We start from the raw sequence: 11,271 nt of genomic DNA, 5'->3' as shown, positions 1-11,271 counted from the left end.
GTATTTTGGTATGGCATGGTATGGAATGTCGGTGTAAATGTATGTACTAGTGTTTAATGTTGTAATGGATCATTAATGCTATTGTTATTGCTATTGCTATTGCTATCAAAATCGTTCACTGGTAACACACCTCGTCAGATTAACCAATACCCAAGCCAGCATCTTGACCGTGGCTGTCAACAATTTAACCACTAGGTCTAACCCCCAGAACAACACCCTCAACACTCCCCGTGCGATAGAAGGTAGTTTTTCTCCCTCCCGTGAGGAACTAGGTCCATACCGGCCGTATTTCTCAAGGTCGAATTCTTCGATCACGATTTGTTTGTTTTTTTGTTTCTTTTGTTTCGGTCCTCGGGGGTGGGGTTTGCGGAGCCAGTTCCAGAAGAAGGGTTTGGGGGTATCATCGCTGGGTTTTTGCTTATCGTTGTCAACCGTGCTTGTGTTAGGACCCGATTTAACTCCCTCCACAAGAGCACATCCCATCACCGCATCATCCCTCTCCGCAACTGATGAAACCAATTCCTGCCTTGTACTCTGATTTTGAAACCGTCCAGTTCCCATCCCCATCTCCATTCCCATAAGAACACCCCTGCTCCCCTCATCCGCAACAGCAACGGCCAGGACCCCCGCAACTACGGAGTCAATCGCGTATAATGATGGGATCGTCGCGATGACTGCTCCCGAGGAGATATGTAGTGTTTTAGTAGAGAGATCTAGGGATGCTAGTGGGCCATCTGTGTCCGTGAGTGGGAGAGTTGAGGTACGTGGTGTTGGTGCGAGGTGGGAAGAGTCTGTGGATGTGGAGTTTGAGGGTGTGGGTATCGTTGCTAGGATTGTTGGTGGTTGAAAATTGTTATCGTTTGGTGATGGTGCCGAGACGGTGATATGTACAGCACCAGATCCCTTAGACCGTGCAGGTGAAAGCGGGATTCCAGCAGCACCAACCAGTGCTGGCGTACTCTGTTTTGAGAACGATGGATGTTCAAGCGTGAATAAACGAAGATCTTGATTCCACACCAAACGACAAGATTCCTGCTCTTCCGCTCGTTTAAGCGCTTTCCTTTCCGCCTCTAGCGCTTCCGATGGCGTTAGATGCTGCTGTTTCACGAGTTCGTCGACCTGCTCAATGGCGAGCATTGCTGCTATGCGAGATGAAATTACTGAAACGAGGCCATCGTTTGGGGGTTCGCGACGGGTGCAATTCTCGAGGGTTAGGGTCATGATTGGGATGCTGTTGGTTGGTTTGGAGGGGTTTGTTCGGGAGATTGTTAGCTCGGTGGGGGTGGTGAGTCGGAGGGTGTAGAAAGAGTGTTGGTGTTGGGAGGAGCTGAATGTAAATGTTGTTGGGTCGGTTCTGCTACAGGTCAGCGGTTGCTTTCAGCAAAGAGAAGGTGGGTAGAGGGTTACCGTGTGAGGCGCAAATTGAAGTTTGTAGTAGGATAATCTGGTCGTTGGCCATTGGCAGCTTCCCAAAGGCCTTGGAGATCTGCTGTAGAGGAATACAGTTCCTCTGTAGAGTCGAGAACACCCGGTGGAAAGTCCATTACACTTGCCGGCACGGTTTTCGGTCCTAGGGTACGGTCGATATCCGGCTCCGGCGAGAGGACCAGACCCTTTTGTTTCTGGTGGGATCTTGAGTTGCTGCTTGATAATTGCGGATAATAGTCCTGCTGATTGAGAGGCAGATTCGGATTATACCGCGGAAAGACTGATCTAATGGGAATGCTCAAGGCTGAGAATCTCCCCGGAGACCGATTCTCCACAAGCGTACTTGAGCTAGATAAAGCCACTCGCTCCGGCTTCCGTTCCTGCCTCTTCTCATCACCATCTCCTCGACCCACACCATGCAGTCTATCAGAGAATTTTGCAGCTGGCTTGGTCACATGTGTTTTTGGCGGTGGCTTTGGCGGTTGGATGACTTTTGCATTCTCCCTAATCTGACGGAGCACGGCGTCGGTTTTTCGGGAACCTTTTAGGTCTTCTAGGAGAGTTGGTGTGGATGAGGAAGTGTTGTCGACTAAGACTTTTCTGCCTCTGCCTCCTCTGGAGGGAAGGTTTTCTTTGGATGATGATGTTGGGGTGAGAGGGGGAAAGAGGCGGAACTGGCTCATTTCATATATATTCTGTTGATAGGTCAGCTGATTGATCTAGTTAACTGAACGACGACATACTTTACAACAGAATATTCAGACAGACAAGAAACTTTAGTCGAAGAAGATAAAAGTATACTAGTTGATGCAGCTGAGGGAGATGCAAGCAGACAAGGTTTCGTTCTCAGCGGGAAGAAGGACATATATCATCACACCCGCCCTCGTCTGAAGAATTGCACGGAAAACCATCGGGGCGTCAAGCTTGCACCAAAATGGAGAAAGGCCGTTGTGCTGCATGAAATGTGCTGCACTGTTCATCGCCGGCGCTTAAGCTGGCCAGCCGGTGATTGGCTACTCTTCGACTGTTGATAGCATGATTTTGATCAGGGCGCTTCGACAGGACAATCAAATTGATTCTTGTTTATATGACGTTGAGAATATCTGGCTTTGAATGGATTGGATGGGAGTTGTTGGTGTTATTTGTGTAGTCAGGTCTGAGTATCACATGAAGAAATTTTGAAAATATGTACAGTGGTATAATAATATATCAGTTTTCCATGGCCTCTTCGTGAACCGAGTACGTCAGAGCTTCAGCCATTGAAATGGCTCCCTCCATGTTATCCTTGTTATACAAAAACAAGCCCTGCAAAGCCGCAGCGCTGGTGGTTCTCGACCGATCGGCCTGTTGACCATTCTCGTCCTCAATCAGCCCAAGCTTCTCCAATTTCGTGAGGAATGTGTGTCGATAAGCGCCAGTCGTATCGAGTTCCCCGTAGAACCGATCCCAGAGGCGGCCAACTTGGTAGCGGGTGACGGCGCCCAGACGGACAGTCATGTCTACCCGGCCAGGTCGGACGAGAGCCGGATCGAGACGGTCGACATGATTCGTGGTCAGGAAGAGGACACGCTCCTCGGCGCTAGCAACACCATCCAGGGCGTTGAGGAGTCCGGAGAATGTTACGTTAGCGCCACGGTAGCCGTCTACGTCTGTTTGTCGACGGTTGGCAAAGGCCGCATCCACATCTTCCAGCAACACTAGTGTCCGATTGGGAACAATGGTGAGAAGATGGTTTAAGCGGTCGTCGGTAAGCCCACGCTCACTCAGATTCAGGATTGCGATATCATAGTCCAACTCGCCAGCCAGAGCCTGAATAAACGAACTTTTACCCGTACCCGGTTGCCCGTAGAGTAGATACCCACGACGGTAGGGAATCCCACGATCGTGATACCACTTGCCGCTTTCCAGGAAGTCTTTGACATCCATGACGATACGCTCCTTAACGCCCTCGTCAAGAATCACTGATTCCAACGGACGCTTCCGCCGTGGATGTCCAAATGGCCTCCATTCCGTACCCCAACTGTTATAGATAGTCGTCTTTCCTTCATGCGCCTTGGCTGCAAATGCGTGTGCCTCCGTGAAGAGCTCTTCAAAAACATGTCGATGAGAGTAGAGCGTGGTCAACGTAATGGTCTCCCACGGCCGGCCCGTCTGCAAATCAACAGACTTGGCCTCCCGCATTCGATTGACAAAGATAAACGCATTCTTATACCGCAAGACATGCTTTCCAGGCCCAGGAACTAGTGCGAAATGTGTGTGAATCGCTCCGTTCGAATGCTCGACCTTTTGCGTTTGGATAGAGAGATGGCGCATCCCGGGCGTTAACCGTTGGAGTAACGAGTCCATGAAACCGGACTTTGCGGCCGTTGTGCGAGCAGTAGTATGAGATTGTTGGTATAATGTCATCCAGTGCAGAAACCACGGGTACGAATCATCCTTGATGCTGATTTCGACATCCACGAGCATCCGTCTTCGGAGGAGTGCAGCGCCATGTCGAAGGCCTTTTTGTGCGAAACTCAGACCTGCTCCGAGACCTGCAAGACCAAAGCCCTATACAGCGTAGAGTTAGCGACTTTCCTATGCCTTATTCTATATAGTAACGTACCGCCGTGAAGAAAGGATTGCTGGTGAGCTGGGACAGGTAGCTTCCGTCTCCAGAGGACTGCGCCGCCGCCTGAACCGCATCTTTTCTTTGCTGGATCAGATCGCCAGACGAGGGCAGCCCCGGAGCATTGGGCGGTCCATTTGGCTCCATTCCTCTGTAATTAACTCAATGACTGGTTGTTGGTGGAATTCATCCATCTTCATCAGATAACGATAAAAGCGTCATCGGAGTTAAGATGGTCCGACGACCGTTCGGGAATAAGGGTCTCAAATTGGATTGATGAAACCCATCAGTATTTCAGGTGTCTCTAAAATTGAATGAAAGGCTGGATGAGACAGTGTTCATTCAAGTTCACCCGACTTGGTGACTCGTGTTGCTATTTCCCTCCCCACCCCGCGGAGGGACTGAAATGACCGAATCCGTCAATGCGGAGATAACGAACTTAACATTAACATCCATGAATTTTCTCGGCCTTCTGAATTCATAGGTTGATTGGATGACATGATCCTGCAGCTTCGTGGCTATAAAGCATTGGACTATATAAGAATCAGCGATAACCTGGCATTGTATTGTCTGACTGCCTATACAACAGCTTCGACTCCGCGACAACGAAGATTCGCAAATGCGATCATACCAGCGCTGGTTCTTCTTCTTTCGCAAACAGACTAGAAGTACGCCTCCTTGTTCCAATCTACTTTTCGCAAAGCGCAATATGAGTTCGTCAACAGCGGCTGTCCTCTATGCCCTCACGGTCTCTACTTCTCCAATCTCTCCTGGGCCAGAGGATGCGTCAAAGAAAAGCCATCATCTTCAGGAGGGGTTCAAGAATCCATGGGAGTGAGCATTTGAGAAATTTCCAGAGAGCAAAAAGCACATATGATTAACCAACTATACAGTTCGTGGTACCAACATGACTTCTTTGGGATCCTCGGACACATGGTTCAGTAAGACAAACCAACTACCTTTCATTGACCAAAGTAATTCCTAACCTAGTCTGTTAAAGCCGCCGGGTATCTGGTAAAGGTAACGTCCCCGACACGAAGCCTCCAACCGTACCAGTCCAGAAACCCGAGTTCCTCCCCTCCCGAGAAACATCCAACCTACGAGCAACATGGCTAGGCCATGCATGTTACTACGTCGAATTCCCCAGCGGCCTGCGAGTCCTCTTCGACCCGGTCTTCGAGGACCGCTGCTCCCCTTGCTCCTTCATGGGCCCGAAGCGTTACACAAAGATGCCGTGTGAAATCAAAGACATACCCGTTGTCGACGCAGTCGTGATCTCACATAACCACTACGATCACTTGTCGTATCCAACCGTGAAGGAGATATCTGAAAAGCATCCGAATTGTCATTTCTTCGCTCCGCTGGGGAACAAGGCGTGGTTCGACAGCTGTGGAATTAATAATATGACTGAACTGGACTGGTGGGATGAGCGCGATATCATCCTCTCGCCATCGCAAGGGTCAGCGCCAGCTACGGATGTGGAAACGCCACATGGCGCTTCTGAAGCGAAGGATGCGGATATCAAAGCTCGCATTGGCTGCTTGCCATGTCAACATACGAGTGCACGCGGTCTCTTCGATAGGTCCAAGACATTGTGGTCTTCATGGTCTATCGAATCGGGAGGACGTAAAGTATACTTTGCTGGGTATGCGGCCTTCCTATTTTCCCTCACAATGTATAATATACTAACTACAATGCAGAGACACCGGTTACAGGGCCGTCCCTCAACTCCCCGACGATGTCGATGACCACGCCCCCGAATACGACTTCCCCTCCTGTCCAGCCTTCAAGCAAATCGGCAAATACCGCGGACCCTTCGATCTAGGTCTAATTCCCATCGGCGCATACCAACCCCGATACATCATGAGTCCCATGCACGCCGACCCGCACGACTCTGTACAAATATTCAAAGACACAAAGTGTCAGCGAGCGCTGGGTATGCATTGGGGTACGTGGGTGCTTACTGAGGAGGATGTTCTGGAGCCGCCGAGGAAGTTGAAGGAGTATTTGCGGAAGGAGGATATCGCTGAAGAGGGGGTTTTTGATGTTTGTGATATTGGGGAGAGTCGGGAGTTTTAGATATGTTTTTATTGCTTTGGGTGTGGTGGGACTTGTACGTCTTCTGTATAGTAGCTTGAGCGGTCTGTACTATTAGCTATATGGTTTTTAATTCTCTTGTTATCTTTGACTTTCACTACTTTTGGAATTAAATTGAAATGAGTCATGGATGTTTTTGAGTGAATGCTATGCAAATAATGGATTTGAAGTATGGCATATAGCCACATTACCACTATGAAGCTATACAAATGTCTCTTGGGGCCATTGTTGCCCATTTAAACCGTTTTAATAGATAATCTAAATCCCTTTGTCTCTAGTTATCACTATAATTAATGCTAAATAACTACACCAGCTTAGAGTGCCAGGAAATGTATCATCTCTACAATCTCCTAGGTTACAACCTGTAAGCCCATTCAACGATGGAGACCATAAAATTAGAGGTTGCCTAGGAAAGCAAAATAAACTGAAAGAAAACCATATTCACTTCTCACATTCCTCTTTTGAGAGGTAGGAGAAAGAAAAGAAAAAAAAGAAAGAAAAAAACCAATTTCTAGCTTCGCTCCGTTTACTCTTTATTCTATCAATAAAACCCTGGGATTCATTCAACCCTACTTTCACCATGTCGAGGCCTCCCGAACCCGGCCCCGACGTAATCGAAGTCAGTCGCTGGAGCACCAGCAGCAGTGAGGAAGAAGAAGATGAGAATGTCGAAGGACACGGGGTGGGCAGTCACGGATCCAAGACTAGCCAGAACAAGAATGCCTACGCCCACGACAAAAACGCCACCAAAAGAGATGACCATCCCCAGAACGAGCAAGAGGTCATCTACGAACTTGACGAAGACGCCATGTCCCAGCTCCCCGATCACCTCCAGACCAACATGCGTGAAATCCAACAGGAACGCATGGAACGTATTCATCGCGAGAACTCCCACGTCCAAATCCGCAAGGTTAGCACTCAGAAGGAGGCTCGCGGGGATAACTGGTTCAAAAACATGTTGTATCGCTTTCCTTCCATGCCCAATGTGGGTTTCCATGCGAATCGCGACAACGTTCGTCGCAAGAATAGTCCTGGTTTGGATGATTTAGAAGCGCATGAGCGTGCTCGTCTTGCGCCTGATTCTCCGCTCCCGCTTACCAAGGATAACCTCGAGTATTTGACGGAGTGCACTGGTGGTGAGACCAATGTCATGTTGGCGGCTGCGACCAGACGACGCAGGGTTGAGAAGAAGGTTTCGATCAAGGATCGTATCTATAGTCGTCTGAGTGGCAAGCGGCGTCGCGAGGAGGAGGCTGCTCTAAGGCATTTGAAGAACATTGAGAGCCAGGTGCATGTTGGGATTCCGCAGTGTTACAAAAATCTCGTGGAAGAGGAAGAGGAAAAAGATAGACAGGCTTCTGCCCGGGCTTTGGGGGAGGGAAAGCCCTCGCTACGCGGCCGCGTTAAAAAGAGTATGCAGAAGATGAGCATGGCTTTCAAGAAGGGTTAGTTAGTCTTCATGCATTGTACGGTGTCTCATCTTTGTGCTCGACTTGGACTCGTCTTAAGAGCCATTGGGAAAGGTTAGGAAACTGGTTTTAGGGACAAGCGGTTGGCCAACATATATGTTGGAAATGGCTAATCTGGAATGCAATGATATCCGTTGCAACAGATAGTCATGTTAATAATGATTGTACTAATAATAAGGGAAATATTAATGGCAAGTGAAGTTATCCAACATGCTGTAGATAGTCTGGTGTTTGTTCTGTTTGTTCAAAAAGGAGACACACTAACCCAATGGGGCTTAAGGCGGTGAGCTTCTGGCCGCAATCCCACTTCTGGAGTTCGCTGGAAATTTGACGGGAATGCGGGCATTGAGCAGCAGCACAACTTTCTGATTATCGTGTTTTCTATTGTTTTGACGAGGTTGGATATATTTGCTCTCATCAATCCGGTCTCAAATCCCTTCTTTTCCCGAAGCAAACCGAGCGACAACCACCGCCAAGATGCAAGCCCCAGTGGTGGTAATGAGTGAGTGGCTTCTTTGCTTGATGCTACCTGTTATACTCAACATATTGCTAACCGGCTTCAGACACCAATGCTGGTGACAGACAGGTTGGTCGTAAAGCACAGCTCTCGAACATCGCCGCTGCTAAGACGTACGTGGAACTCGAACACCTGTATCTGTCCGATTGCCATCTAACAATTTCAACCCCTCAGTGTCGCCGATATCATTCGATCATGCCTTGGCCCCAAGGCCATGTTGAAGATGCTGCTGGATCCGATGGGTGGTATCGTCTTGACCAACGATGGGCATGCTATTTTGCGAGAAATTGAAGTGTCACACCCGGCCGCGAAGAGTATGATTGAGCTTAGTCGTACTCAGGATGAGGAAGTTGGAGATGGAACTACAACTGTTATTATCTTGGGTAGGTTTTCCGGGTTGCTTATCTTAGAGATTGAGGAGTGTGCTGACGTGAATAGCCGGTGAAATGCTTGCCCAGGCCATCCCCCAGCTCGAACGCAACATCCACCCGGTCGTCATCATCTCGGCTTTCAAGCGTGCTTTGGCAGATGCCCTTGCTATCGTCGAGGAGGTTTCAACGCCCGTCGATATTCACAACGATGACGAGATGTATAAGCTGATCCAGTCGTCCATCGGGACGAAGTTCGTGTCGAGATGGTCGAAACTCATGTGTGACTTGGCTCTCAAGGCGGTCCGAACGGTCTCCTTTGATGCTGGTGGTGGAAAGCAAGAGGTCGACATCAAGCGCTATGCCCGTATTGAGAAGATCCCCGGTGGTCAGATTGAGGACAGCGAGGTCATTGACGGTGTGATGGTCAACAAGGATATCACGCATCCCAAGATGCGGAGAAGAATAGAGAACCCCCGAATCGTCCTCCTGGACTGCCCACTGGAGTATAAGAAGGGAGAGTCCCAAACAAACATTGAACTCACGAAGGAGGAGGACTGGAACCGGATGCTGCAGATCGAGGAGGAGCAGGTTAAGCACATGTGTGATGCTGTCTTGGCTTTGAAGCCCGACGTTGTCATCACCGAGAAGGGTGTTTCCGGTAGGTTTTTCTGCTCTTATGTTTAAGACAATTATCTAACGTTATATCAGACCTCGCCCAGCACTTCTTCGCCAGGGCCAATATCACAGCCCTCCGCCGTGTGAGAAAGACTGACAACAACCGTATTGCCAGAGCCACTGGCGCAACAATTGTGAACCGCGTGGACGACCTCCAAGAGTCCGACATCGGTACCCAGTGTGGCCTGTTCGAGATCGAGAAGATTGGTGACGAATACTTCACTTTCATTAGAAAATGCCAAACACCCAAGGCCTGCACCATCCTTCTGCGGGGTCCCTCCAAGGACATCCTTAACGAGGTTGAGCGTAACCTGCAGGACGCCATGTCCGTTGCCAGGAACGTCATCTTCCACCCTCGCCTGTCCCCTGGTGGTGGTGCTTTGGAGATGGCTGTTTCCGTTAAGCTGGGCCAGTTGGCCAAGTCGATTGAGGGTGTTCAGCAGTGGCCATACAAGGCCGTGGCTGACGCCATGGAGGTTATTCCCCGGACATTGGCCCAAAACGCTGGTGCTAGCCCCATCCGTGTTCTGACCCGTATGAGGGCCAAGCACGTCGAGGGCCAGGTGAACTGGGGTCTTGACGGTGAATCGGGTAACTTGGTGGACATGCAGGAATACGGTGTCTGGGAACCTGAGGCTGTTAAGATGCAGAGTATCAAGACGGCTGTCGAGGTAAGCCATTTCCCTGGCATCAGAAGTCGCTATTTACTAACAAATTCTAGTCTGCATGCCTACTCCTCCGTGTTGATGATATTTGCAGCGGCAAGTCCGCACAGCAAGCGGGTGTTGGTGTTGGTGGTGGTGACGATTAAAAGCATTAGAAGTTGGAAGGAAAATGCGTACATAATAATCAACGACGATTTGAGTTGTATGAATATCCTAGACTAAAACAATTTTACATGGGTATCTTCATCGTACACTCTCCATGGCACCGTAGAGTTCAGTCATCATGAATAATGACACCCGGCGTCTCCTCCACAATACCTACCCCATGAGCACCAGCATGAGCATCCAATCCAATCTCATCAACGGCCATCCCGTCGACCTTGTCCCCATTATCCCCATTATCCCCATTCCCATTAGCACCGGCACCACCCCCCTTCTTCCCATTACTCTTCTTCTTCGCCGCATTCCTCTTCTCCCTCCTCTTCCGATTCTTCTCCGTCTTCTCCTCATCCCTCCTCCTCGTCTCCTCCCTCTCCATTTCCCACTCCTCATCCCCCTTCTCCCGATCAACCTCGCTCTGCATCAACCTCAGCCTCTCATACTCCCTCCTCCGACTCGCCTTGTACACATGGAACTCGCCAGACCCCGCACCAGCCGAAGACCCCTGGACGTTCGCAACAATTTCGGGCGGCGGGGGTAGATTGGTTGTGTTCTTTTGGCGCGAGGCTTCGGGAAGTTTGAGTTCTTTGGAGGGGTCGCGAAAGAGGGAGGAGATCTGGCTGGCTTGCTCGGAGAGAGGAGTGTTGAGGGCGCGGCGTTTTAGGGGGCGGTTGCTGCGGCGGTCGGCGCTTGTGGGGATTGATTCGGGGCCTGGTTCGGACATTTTGGTTTTGTAGAGTGGTTTTTTTTGGATTGGGGTTGGATTGCGGCGATGAAAAAAGTGATCCGCGAGGTCGGGTCTGACGTAACTCGTGTGTGTTGTGGGTAATAGTATAATCGATTCTAAGGAGGCGATGCACTGTTATTCTACTGCTAGGATATGCGTTAATAGAGGTTTCGCATTGAACTGGACAGGTAGAATGGGTGTAAAAGTACCTAGCTTGATCTGAGAATGAGCGCAAAGATTGATCTTGCAGCTCCTAGGATGGGTTTGAGTGGGAGTATTGGAATCGCGTCTCTGGCCTGGTTGATCCAAAACAGAAGAGTCAAGTGTGAGATACTGAGGTTGCAGTCAAAAAGGTGTCTGGATTGTCGAATGTTGGAAAAGGAAAGGTGGTGCACATGACTTGGAGCTATCCCAACCGGGGCGGTCTCTCACTATTGCCACTAACTATGCGCTGTGCTCTAACAGTGACTGAACCTGCCTTGAAGTGTATGAATGCTCAATGGATCAGACCTGATCAACTAGGCCATATATATGGTATACTTTGAGAACATGCGA

At 49.6% G+C, this 11,271-nt stretch overlaps 6 protein-coding genes across 6 annotated transcripts; 3 read left to right on the top strand and 3 right to left on the bottom strand.

Annotated features, from left to right (window-relative positions):
* Window positions 1-48: 48 nt before the first annotated feature.
* On the bottom strand, window positions 49-2,398 carry EURHEDRAFT_101346 (uncharacterized protein). Its single transcript, XM_040777656.1, has 3 exons — window positions 2,172-2,398; window positions 1,408-2,123; window positions 49-1,354 (listed from the first exon to the last, which is right to left on the bottom strand). Exons 2-3 carry the CDS (start codon window positions 2,109-2,111, stop codon window positions 106-108), a joined length of 1,953 nt encoding a protein of 650 aa, XP_040637979.1. The 5' UTR covers window positions 2,112-2,123; window positions 2,172-2,398; the 3' UTR covers window positions 49-105.
* A 239-nt stretch (window positions 2,399-2,637) lies between these two features.
* Window positions 2,638-4,183, bottom strand: EURHEDRAFT_378552 (bifunctional AAA family ATPase chaperone/translocase BCS1; the record flags this gene model as incomplete). The annotated part of the gene is made up of 2 exons (XM_040779082.1): window positions 2,638-3,978; window positions 4,034-4,183. The coding sequence occupies 2 exons, from the start codon at window positions 4,181-4,183 to the stop codon at window positions 2,638-2,640; spliced, it is 1,491 nt and encodes a 496-aa protein (XP_040637978.1).
* A 562-nt stretch (window positions 4,184-4,745) lies between these two features.
* Window positions 4,746-6,115, top strand: EURHEDRAFT_458499 (putative Zn-dependent hydrolase/oxidoreductase family protein; the record flags this gene model as incomplete). The annotated part of the gene is made up of 4 exons (XM_040784511.1): window positions 4,746-4,870; window positions 4,930-4,977; window positions 5,037-5,681; window positions 5,737-6,115. 4 exons carry the CDS (start codon window positions 4,746-4,748, stop codon window positions 6,113-6,115), a joined length of 1,197 nt encoding a protein of 398 aa, XP_040637977.1.
* Window positions 6,116-6,607: 492 nt separating this feature from the next.
* Window positions 6,608-7,786, top strand: EURHEDRAFT_413510 (uncharacterized protein). The gene has a single exon (XM_040782188.1). The coding sequence runs from the start codon at window positions 6,714-6,716 to the stop codon at window positions 7,581-7,583; it is 870 nt and encodes a 289-aa protein (XP_040637976.1). The 5' UTR covers window positions 6,608-6,713; the 3' UTR covers window positions 7,584-7,786.
* A 293-nt stretch (window positions 7,787-8,079) lies between these two features.
* Window positions 8,080-9,976, top strand: EURHEDRAFT_458116 (chaperonin-containing T-complex subunit CCT3; the record flags this gene model as incomplete). Its single annotated transcript, XM_040784476.1, has 6 exons — window positions 8,080-8,104; window positions 8,166-8,232; window positions 8,294-8,502; window positions 8,558-9,148; window positions 9,199-9,836; window positions 9,887-9,976. The coding sequence occupies 6 exons, from the start codon at window positions 8,080-8,082 to the stop codon at window positions 9,974-9,976; spliced, it is 1,620 nt and encodes a 539-aa protein (XP_040637975.1).
* Window positions 9,977-10,272: 296 nt separating this feature from the next.
* On the bottom strand, window positions 10,273-11,150 carry EURHEDRAFT_481055 (uncharacterized protein; the record flags this gene model as incomplete). The annotated part of the gene is made up of 2 exons (XM_040785498.1): window positions 10,926-11,150; window positions 10,273-10,862 (listed from the first exon to the last, which is right to left on the bottom strand). A coding segment is annotated over exon 2 (441 nt), but the record flags the coding sequence as incomplete, so codon positions are not given.
* Window positions 11,151-11,271: the final 121 nt, after the last annotated feature.

Source organism: Aspergillus ruber (assembly GCF_000600275.1).
Source record: "Aspergillus ruber CBS 135680 unplaced genomic scaffold scaffold00017, whole genome shotgun sequence".
Lineage (NCBI taxonomy): Eukaryota > Fungi > Ascomycota > Eurotiomycetes > Eurotiales > Aspergillaceae > Aspergillus > Aspergillus ruber.
Note: the sequence above shows the minus strand (reverse complement) of the source record. Positions and strands in the feature narration are given on the sequence as shown.